We start from the raw sequence: 10,709 nt of genomic DNA on the forward strand, positions 1-10,709 counted from the left end.
TGTTTAGCTAGGCTAGCAGTTAGCATCTGTCTTAGCAAGTTTGTGTTTTCAACATTTATCCTGCAAATACATTTTTGAAACATCTGACTCACATGAAATCTATCAACAAATGCTGATGTCTGTTGTCCGCTCCGAGTTTTCAATGCAAACATTAAAAGCAACATGATGAGGTCACGCGGTCCGATAACCACACTTATTATTTCATATCCAACAAAACACAAAGACGCATTTTTAAAACAAATTTATAGGACAGTTTTATTTCTCGGACAAACTGAAAGAAAATATAATTTAACAGCAAAACGATATGCAATTTAAAAAAATGTTGGGGTGTATTATTTTGATTTTATTTTTTAATTGTATTTCAAAGATTAGACATCAATTATGTCACTGTATCTAATTGAAATTAATGCTTTCACTTGTATTTATAATTTGCTGTCTATATATCCATGTTTGTATTTGTTCATATATTTATTTATTGATTTCGGGGTAAAATGGCTAACAAAGGTTCTTCCCAAAATGACGAGCTTTTCCTTTAAAGGTGTGTCAAATCTGGCGGCATCTGGTGGTGAAGTTCCAGATTGCAACCAACTGAAACTGTTTTCTGGTTGTGCGTTCTGGGCCACCTTAGGAACACGGTGGACTCCGTATGTAGATGTAAAAACCCGACGGCTGTTATGATCAGGTGATGATCCAGTAAAGACGTGACGCTGGCCCTTTAAGTGCTGTGTTAAGGTGGAGATGCTGTGTAGCATGTTGTGTATCGCTGAGTGTTTGCGTGCATGGGTCGCTGTGTTTGCATGCAGGTCTGACTGAACGCCAGTCAGATGCCCGCCGTTGTCATGGATACGAGCGGCCCGGCGTCCAAGTCCTGACTCTGTAGATGTTGTTGTTTTTTACCAGAGCTGACCAACTTCCTGTCTGCTGACACATGAGCACATCTGGACTGCCATCTTGAAAAACTGTGATGTCAATTTGTGATAAAAGAGAACGATGTTTGTTAAATATTACTTTATTATAACACAACTGATTTCAGGGAGAACACTTTACTGTATTCAATATAAATATTACAAATGTACGTCGTAGCAGCTGTACATCGTAGCTGCTGTACGATGAACTGGTGTCTGTCGTAGCTGCTGTACATTGTAACATCGTAACTGCTGTACATCATAGCTGCTGTACATCGTAACTGCTGTACGTCGTAGCTTCTGCTGTATGTCGTAGATGCTGTACATCGTAACTGCTGTACATCGTAACTGCTGGACATCATAACATTGCAACTGCTGTACATCGTAGCTGCTGTACATCGTAACTGCTGTACGTCGTAACTGCTGTACATCATAACGTTGCAACTGCTGTACATCGTAGCTGCTGTACATCGTAACTGCTGTACATCGTAACTGCTGTACATCATAATTGCTGTACATCGTAATTGCTGTACATCCTAATGTTGTAACTGCTGTACATCGTAACTTCTGTACATCGTAATTGCTGTACATCGTAACGTTGTAACTGCTGTACATCGTAGCGGCTGTACATCGTAACGTTGTAGCTGCTGTACATCGTAGCTGCTGTTTGCATATTTGCGTTGACTTTGCCTGCAACAGCGTCGCATGAACAATTCCCTTTACCTTCGGTGTGAACGGAACTTCGGACGAGGGAACAGGAAGTGTAAAAATGCTGAGTCATGTCCCTGTTGGAGGACTCGTTCCTGCAGCGCTCTATGAATCTCCCATCATGCATCACTGCTGACCGTGGGTCTTCTGTTTGTTTTCGGTTTGTGAAGGAACCTTTTGAGGAGCTTATTGTTATTTTTGGTTGTAAAATAATATTAATATTGTTGTTCATGCTGTAATGTTGTTTATGACATAGTGACTCATCTTGTTTTTTATTGCAACACTCCTTGTGATGTTTTTCTAATGTGCATGAAGAGGAAGGATTCAAGGGTTCACCTGTAAATTATTACTTTGGTTTGTTCCAGCTTGTGTTGATGAAACGATCAATTATTGAGGATAATATTGTAAAAACAATAAAACGTCATCGTAAAACCTGGAGTGTTTTCATTCAAACATTTATCGTTGTTTTATGGAAACATGTTTTAGATCGAGGAGACAATTTCTACAATAACATCTGTTACGATGCAATATTTTTACAGTTAAAGGTCATATTGATAACATTTTTATTGATGAATACTTTAAAAAAAATAATACATACACAGAGCTTTTAGAAAGGTGCAGAATCAAAAGTATCACTTCTCGTGAAAAACATTTTTGATTGTGAATTAATCATTTTAAAACATTTTGTCGGTCCGTAATGGATATGTTGTTCTCTGTAGATGTGTGACATGTGACTTCAGCTTCTAGCGAGGCTTGAGAGCCAATAGAATAACTGCGTTGGTATCACATGGTATCTCTGCATAGTCAGGGGTCAAGTGTCTTTGGGGTCGCCAGTTAGTGTGGAAAAAACGGTAAAATGTCTGAGTTTGACGGTAAGCGGGTGGCTTTTCGGTCCCAGTCCCAAGTGCTAAGTGACAAAAGACCCGAGTGAATGTTGGTTCAGCGTTTGATCGTCGGCTGAAGAGTTTCAAGGACTGAAATGCTATGCGAGGTAACTGGTAAGATATTATTAAAGCTAGCTTCTAGCTAACATGAACAGTGGCAACCCGTTATGGGGCATGCGCTTCCTGCAACAGCTGTGTTGTGACGTGGATGCAATGGAAGGGGGGGGAGTACAAGTGCGACATCCGGCTGGATGTTATCAATGCTGTCGATAAAGCTAATGTGGGTTTTGTCGTCTAAAGCTAACGTTGGTTTTGTCGTCTAAAGCTAACGTTGGTTTTGTCGTCTAAAGCTAACGTTGGTTTTGTCGTCTAACGCTAACGTTAGTTTTGTCGTCCAAAGCTAATGTTGGTTTTGTCGTCTAAAGTTAACGTTGGTTTTGTCGTCTAAAGCTAACGTTGGTTTTGTCGTCTAAAGCTAACGTTGGTTTTGTCGTCTAACGCTAACGTTAGTTTTGTCGTCCAAAGCTAATGTTGGTTTTGTCGTCTAAAGTTAACGTTGGTTTTGTCGTCTAAAGCTAATGCTGGTTTTGTCGTGTGAAGCTAAGGTTGGTTTTGTCGTCTAAAGCTAACGTTGGTTTTGTAGTTAGTCGGCTCGTATGTAATTGTAGTTTCCATCATTACGTTTACCGTCATCTTTACCTCTCCAGACTCATTGCTGCTTTAAAGTTTGTTTTTATCGCGAAAACGCTCCAATAAGAAGAAGAAGCTCATTAAATATTCAACACATCCACGTCTTCTCATCCAGGGAAGAAACACAAAGTACCAGAATGCATCCTGTCTGTGCTCCGTCAGAGTCTCATTCCAATCTCTTCATCAGTAATATTATATTCCCGGTGACATCATCAACACAACCAATCAGACGATGAGACGGGTTCCATACTACAGCGCTACGACAGACGCTCCATCTCAAACTGATGTTCGCCGGGATTGGCGATCGCCATGGCGATGCCTTTATTGGCGCGGCTGCATCCCGAAGCCGAGGCAGAGGCTCCGTGAGTCACTGCGAGGGGGTCAGAGTCATCATCCGCCGCCGGCGCCGTGGACTCGGTCTCTGGAGACTTGCGACCGTAGTAGAGCGCCCAGAGCAGCGTGAGGGTCAGCACCATGGCAAGGATCTGGGCCACGCCGATGGACACGCCCAGGAAACGCAGCGCCGCCAGCTGCTTTGTCCCCCGGATGAAACCGTAGATCTTTGGACCGCAGCCCTGAAACAGAACCGGGACCGTGAGGGACCAGAGACCCCCCAGGATCCACGTGATGTGTGGCGATGACGCTGTCTCACCTCTTGGTGCAGATCGCTGAGGTCGTGGTAGTGGGCGTGGCGAGCACATCCTGGATACTGATTGGAGCAGCAGGAGTCTGGTGGCCACTCCATATCCGTCATCTCCAGCCAATCAGTGAAGTAGATCACTCCGCAGCACTTAAACTGTCCACACACACACACACAGACACACACATGGGGGTCATGTGACCTGTGTGCTGACAACTGTGTGTGTGTGTGTGTGTGTGTGTGAGTGTGTGTGTGACCTCTGACCTCAGTCTGGAAGCTGTTCCAGGTGTGTGTGAGCCACTGGTAACGCTGCAGGCCGTAGTTCTGCATCCGAGATTTAAGACTGATCATATCAGAGCGCTGCACGGAGGGCTACACACACACACACACACACACACACTGATTAGATCAGATAACCCTCCTGTCAGACAGACAGATGTGCCAGCTCTCTGCTCCGCTGATAAGAGACCATTCATCCTGACTACAATACCCACAACCCCCCAGGGCAGGTGAGGCCTGCAGTGATGGAGAACAGGTGAGATACGGTGACAAACACACACAGCTGCTGTTTGTCTTCATGATGGAGACTCTCTTACTAGTTCTGCTAGTACTACTGCTGTGACAACTACTAGTACTACTGCTGCTACTTCTACTAGTACTACTATCACTACTACTGCTACTAGTACTGCTAGTACTACTGATGCGAATACTACTAGTACTACTGCTGCTACTACTACTAGTACTACTATCACTACTACTGATACTCCTACTAGTACTACTAATGCTACTATTACTCCTACTAATACTGCTAGTACTACTGCTGCTACTACAACTAGTACTACTCTCTTTATTTTCCTCAGTCATTTTTATTTTAGCTCTATATTAGTTGAGTGTACGTTGTGTGTACGTTGTGTGTATGTTGTGTGTATGTTGAGTGTACGTTGTGCGTACATTGTGTGTACGTTGTGTGTATGTTGTGTGTACTGTACATTGTGTGTATGTTGTGTGGATGTTGAGTATACGTTGTGTGTACGTTGAGTGTACGTTGTGTGTATGTTGAGTGTACGTTGTGCGTACATTGTGTGTACGTTGTGTGTATGTTGTGTGTACTGTACATTGTGTGTATGTTGTGTGGATGTTGAGTATACGTTGTGTGTACGTTCAGTGTATGTTGTGTAAATGGTCTCATTTATATAGCGCTTTTCTCCAAAGCGCTTTACATCAATGACTGACATTCACCCATTCACACACACACACACACACATACACACACACACACACACACACCCCGACGGTGGAGTCAACCACGCAGGGCAACAGCCAGCTCGTCAGGAGCAATTAGGCTGAGGTGTCTTGCTCACCAGGCACTCAGCTAGGAGTCGAAACAAGTCGAATCGAACCAGCAATCTTGCGGTCGCCAGCCATCTGCTCTACCTCCTGAGCTAATGCCCCCCTGTGTGTACGTTGTGTGTATGTTGAGTGTACGTTGTGTGTACGTTGACTGTACGTTGTGTCACGTTGTGTGTACGTTGAGTGTACGTTGTGTGTACGTTGTCGTGTCCGGCCTGAAACAGGATCTGATCGGAGAGCAGCAGCGAGCCGTTCATAGCTGACATTTCTTGTTATTTTTAGAAGCGAGACGTAACTGAACACTTCAGCTGCTCACTAGCTGCTCTCTGATTGGTCCATTCCAGACAGCCAGCACCATGAAATGTTCACAGAATAGATTAAAAAAAATAAAAATAAAAAAATTAGATGAATTAAATTATGATTTTCTGATAAAACAAGTAAGAAAAGACAATTTTTTAATAGTATTGCAATAAAAATGTGGTAATATTTTCCCATCTGGGTGTAAAAAACACATTGATGATTTTTTAAATATTTCTCACCTCGTCGTAGGTCCAGACGGCGCTCGCCAACTCCACACAGAAGATTAGCAGCAGGCTGCAGAAATACTGGAACACAAATCAGTCAATGTAGAGACAATTAGTCCAGACCTGCTGAACCACCTCATTCATCCTCTGGGGAGCAGGAACCCACACGTCTAATGGAAGCTTTGACCGGACGGCGGCGCAAGAGGGCATGCCAGGTAGTTATTCATTGAATCATTTATAAAACACTGATCAACCAACAACCAACCACCCACCCAACCAACCAACCACGCACCCACCCAACCAACCACCCACCCGACTACCCAACCAACCAACCAACCACCCAACCACCAACCAACCACCCACCCAACCACCAACCAACCACCCACCCAACCAACCACCCCACACCCACCCAACCAACCAACCAACCACCCAACCACCAACCAATCACCCACCCAACCAACCAACCACCCACGCACCCACCCAACCAACCACCCACCCGACTACCCAACCAACCAACCAACCACCCAACCACCAACCAATCACCCACCCAACCAACCAACCACCCACCCAACCAACCAAGCACCCAACCACCAACCAATCACCCACCCACCCAACCAACCAACCACCAACCAGCCAACCACTCACCCACCCAAGCAACCAACCACCCACGCACCCACCCACCCAACCAACTACCCAACCAACCAACCACCCAACCACCAACCAATCACCCACCCAACCAACCAACCAACCACCCACGCACCCACCCAACCAACCAAGCACCCAACCACCAACCAATCACCCACCCAACCAACCACCAACCAACCACCCACCCACCCAACCAACCAACCACCCACGCACCCACCCAACCAACTACCCAACCAACCAACCAACCAACCAACCAAAACCAACCAACCACCCAACCACCAACCAACCAACCACTCACCCAAACACCAACCAACCAACCAACCAACCAACCAACCACCCACCCAACCAACCAACCAACCTCCCAACCAACCAGCTAATCAACCACCAACCAACCAACCACCCACCAACCAACCCACCACCCACCAACCAACCACCAACAAACCAACCACCCAACCACCCAACCAACCAACCTCCCAACCAATCACCAACCAACCAATCAACCACCAACCTACCCAGGACAGCAGCAGCAGGTTACATCGCAGCGTGCCGCAGTACCCCACCATGGCCACAATGATGAGGAAACAACACACAGCAATGATGACAGGGTGGACAGCTGGAGAATATGTGAGGGTGGCTGCTTCTTCCAGCCTGAAGACACAGAAACAGGGTTTATTTATCTTTCATGGACTCTGGTCAGACCAAGACAGGTACCCTGGTGTGGGACTCACCTGGTGTGGGCTGTCAGGGTCAGGACAGTGTTCAGAGAGTCTCTGATCCAGGCTGCCAGTCCCAGCACACATGCTGACATCAGCTGGATGGAAACATAAATAAACACACATGGATCAGTTTCTGCTGCCTACAAATAACATCTCAGAATGTGAAACATGTTCTCAGACTGGTGGACGGACGGTGGCCTACTTTACCACAAACTATCTCTTTCAGTGAAACTTTCACTGCCAATGTACACTTTAACTTTTCACTGTAAACGTTAACTGTCACGGTAAACTTTCACTGTAAAGTTTAACTTTCACTGTAATGTTTAACTGTTACTGTACACTTTAATTGGCATTGTAAACTGGAACTGTCACTGTACACTTTAACTTTCACTGTAAACTTTCACTGTCACTGTACACTTTCACTGTAAATGTTAACTGTCACCATACACTTAAACTTTTCATTGTAAGCTTTAGAGCCCGACTAATATATCGGCGGGCCGATATTATCGGCCGATATTAGGCATTTTCCAAACTGTCGGCATTTATAATGGCCGATAAATGAATACGAAACACCTTCATAGAACTTAACAGAATTTGTCTCCAGTCTTGTTCGAAGTTATATATATGAAGCTTACCAAGTCTTTTAGTACTGGTAACTTTGTGTTTGGTTGTTGTTGTTGTTATTGTGTTTTTGTTCAAAGGACTTTAAGTTTTATATCATAAGTTTGTATTTTTATACATTTTATTTATCAGAACTTTAATATATTTTGATGTTCCTCTGTTCCGTTGTGACAATAAAATAACCAAGTTTATTTTTAAACTGCATTATCATATTATTTTTGTGAAGACTCATAAATAACTACAATTAACTAATGTTAGGGAAATCTGTTAATGTTTTGTTCGGCGTTTCTGAAATAATAAAAAAAAATATTGCCGGATATCTCGGAATATCGGATTTTTAAATCAACAAACATTTGTATCGGTATCGGCCTTCAAAATCCTTTATCGGTCGGGCTCTAGTAAGCTTTAACTGTAAACCTTCACTGTCACTGTAAACTTTAACTTTCACTGTAAACTTTCAGTCACTGTAAACTTTCACTGTAAACGTTAACTTTCACTGTAAACATTAACTTTTCACTGTAAGCTTTAACTGTAAATGGTAAAATGGTAAATGTAAATGGTAACTGTAAACTTTCACTGTCACTTTAAACTTTAACATTCACTGCAAACTTTCACTGTCACTGTACACTTCAACTTTTCACTGTAAACTTTAACTTTCACTATAAACTTTAACTGTAAACATTAACTTTCACTGTAAACGTTAACTGCTACTGTAAACTTTAACTTTCACAGTAAACTTAAGCTTTCACTTTAAACGTTTGCTTTCACTATACACTATAACTTTCACTGTAAACTTAAGCTTTAACTGTAAACTTGCACTGTAAACTGTTAACTATCACTGTAAACTTGATCTTTCAATGTAAGCGTTAACTTTCATATAAAGGCTCATGTGGTTTAGAGTGAAATCATCTGATCTGATGATGGGTTCATGTTCTGGTTCAGCAGAACACTGTGATAAACACAGACTAACACGTCCTTTACAATATAAGACTGCAGGTGTGTTTAAGTGAGATGCTTCTCCCGACAGGTTTAACACTAAATCATAGATTCCTGACCAGGTCTCCCACCCAAGATAACCAGAACCAGGTCTCCCACCCAAGATAACCAGAACCAGGTCTCCCACACAAGACAATCAGAACCAGGTCTCCCACCCACGATAACCAGAACCAGGTCTCCCACCCAACTCTATCAGAACCAGGTACATCCCTCGTGCAGCCTCGGTGAGCTGCCGGGCTTCGTCTCGAGTAAAACCGGGTCCAGCAGCTCCTCACCCAGAACAGCAGGTTGAGCGCGTACAGCAGACAGCGCAGACACCTCACTGCGTCCTCCCGAGCCATGCCGACCGGGGCTCATCTGAGACCGGGACACCATGGCAACATGCTCACTGCGGACACACAACACTGTGGGGGTCGTCACTCATTAGAGACGAGCCTCTCCGGTGGAACGGCACCTGCTCCGCGCGTAAAAGCTCCGGGGTCTCCACTCGGCTCCGTCCGGCGTCCGGTTTCACAGCTCGGGTTTATTCGTGAGGAGCTCCAGGAAACTTCCCCAACAGGTGGTTTCTTACTTCCCCTCGGTCCCGCCGGCTGGCTGCGGTCTGCGGAGCTGCGTGCGGCGGCGCGGACGTTTCCCATCAATCATCACGCAGCGCGTGGGACGCACCGGAGACTCGACGGTTCCGCATCGAGCTCTGCGTTAACGGGCGTTGTTGTGTGATAGAGAAGAAACAAGCCCGTCAGAACACTGTAATAAACACCGTGAACGCCTCCTCGACTCTCCGCGGAGCTCCGGACCGTCGAAGTGAATCCGCAGAGTGTGGAGCAGCTGGAGCCGCCTGAAGGGGGGCAGTCCCGTCCCGTCCCGCCCGGCCGCTTCTTCTTCTTCCTCATTAATTAAACGCGGGCAGCCTCCCTCCTCCTCCTCCCTCCTCCCCTCCCCGTCACTCGGTGGTCCTGGGGGAGGACAGAGGAATGTGAGCCGCGGGGTCAGGAGGCCAGGAGGCGGACTGTTGCTGTGTTGGAGACGCATGGAGGCCTCTGCCGGTGAGCCGAGGACAGACATGATGTGGCCAAAACAGGAGACACAAACACAAACACCCAGGAGAGGACACAAACTCATGTCTGATTTATTTATTTTAATGAACTCTGAATCTAAAGAGAGACAGACAGGTATGTCTATCACAGGGCTGACATGTGGAGACATGTAGAGACAGACAGGTAACCAGTCTATCACAGGGCTGACATGTAGAGACAGACAGGTAACCAGTCTATCACAGGGAGACATGTAGAGACAGACAGGTAACCAGTCTATCACAGGGAGACATGTAGAGACAGACAGGTAACCAGTCTATCACAGGGAGACATGTAGAGACAGACAGGTAACCAGTCTATCACAGGGAGACATGTAGAGACAGACAGGTAACCAGTCTATCACAGGGCTGCCATGTAGAGACAGACAGGTAACCAGTCTATCACAGGGAGACATGTAGAGACAGACAGGTAACCAGTCTATCACAGGGCTGACATGTAGAGACAGACAGGTAACCAGTCTAGGGAGACATGTAGAGACAGACAGGTAACCAGTCTATCACAGGACTGACATGTAGAGACAGACAGGTAACCAGTCTATCAGGGGGCTGACATGTGGAGACAGACAGGTAACCAGTCTATCACAGGGAGACATGTAGAGACAGACAGGTAACCAGTCTATCACAGTGAGACATGTAGAGACAGACAGGTAACCAGTCTATCAGGGGGCTGACATGTGGAGACAGACAGGTAACCAGTCTATCACTGGGCTGACATGTAGAGACAGACAGGTAACCAGTCTATCACAGGGAGACATGTAGAGACAGACAGGTAACCAGTCTATCACAGAGAGACATGTAGAGACAGACAGGTAACCAGTCTATCACAGGGAGACATGTAGAGACAGACAGGTAACCAGTCTATCACAGGACTGACATGTAGAGACAGACAGGTAACCAGTCTAGAACAGGGCTGACATGTAGAGACAGACAGGTAACC

General features: G+C 45.4%; 1 protein-coding gene across 4 annotated transcripts; it reads right to left on the bottom strand.

Moving 5' to 3' along the window:
* Positions 1 to 3,053: 3,053 nt before the first annotated feature.
* Positions 3,054 to 9,566, bottom strand: tspan12 (tetraspanin 12). Of its 4 annotated transcripts, none has more exons than XM_084038278.1 (7): positions 8,955 to 9,563; positions 7,075 to 7,157; positions 6,859 to 6,994; positions 5,717 to 5,782; positions 4,092 to 4,151; positions 3,840 to 3,983; positions 3,054 to 3,762 (listed from the first exon to the last, which is right to left on the bottom strand). In XM_084038278.1, exons 1-7 carry the CDS (start codon positions 9,018 to 9,020, stop codon positions 3,445 to 3,447), a joined length of 873 nt encoding a protein of 290 aa, XP_083894404.1. In that variant the 5' UTR covers positions 9,021 to 9,563; the 3' UTR covers positions 3,054 to 3,444. The 4 variants fall into 4 exon arrangements, with proteins under 4 accessions (XP_083894404.1, XP_083894405.1, XP_083894403.1 ...); XM_084038279.1 differs by having other exon boundaries at positions 4,092 to 4,199; positions 9,134 to 9,562; XM_084038277.1 differs by having other exon boundaries at positions 4,092 to 4,199; positions 8,955 to 9,562.
* Between the last annotated feature and the right edge of the window lie 1,143 nt (positions 9,567 to 10,709).

This window comes from Eutrigla gurnardus (genome assembly GCF_963514095.1).
Source record: "Eutrigla gurnardus genome assembly, chromosome: 21".
NCBI classification, from domain to species: Eukaryota; Metazoa; Chordata; class Actinopteri; order Perciformes; family Triglidae; genus Eutrigla; species Eutrigla gurnardus.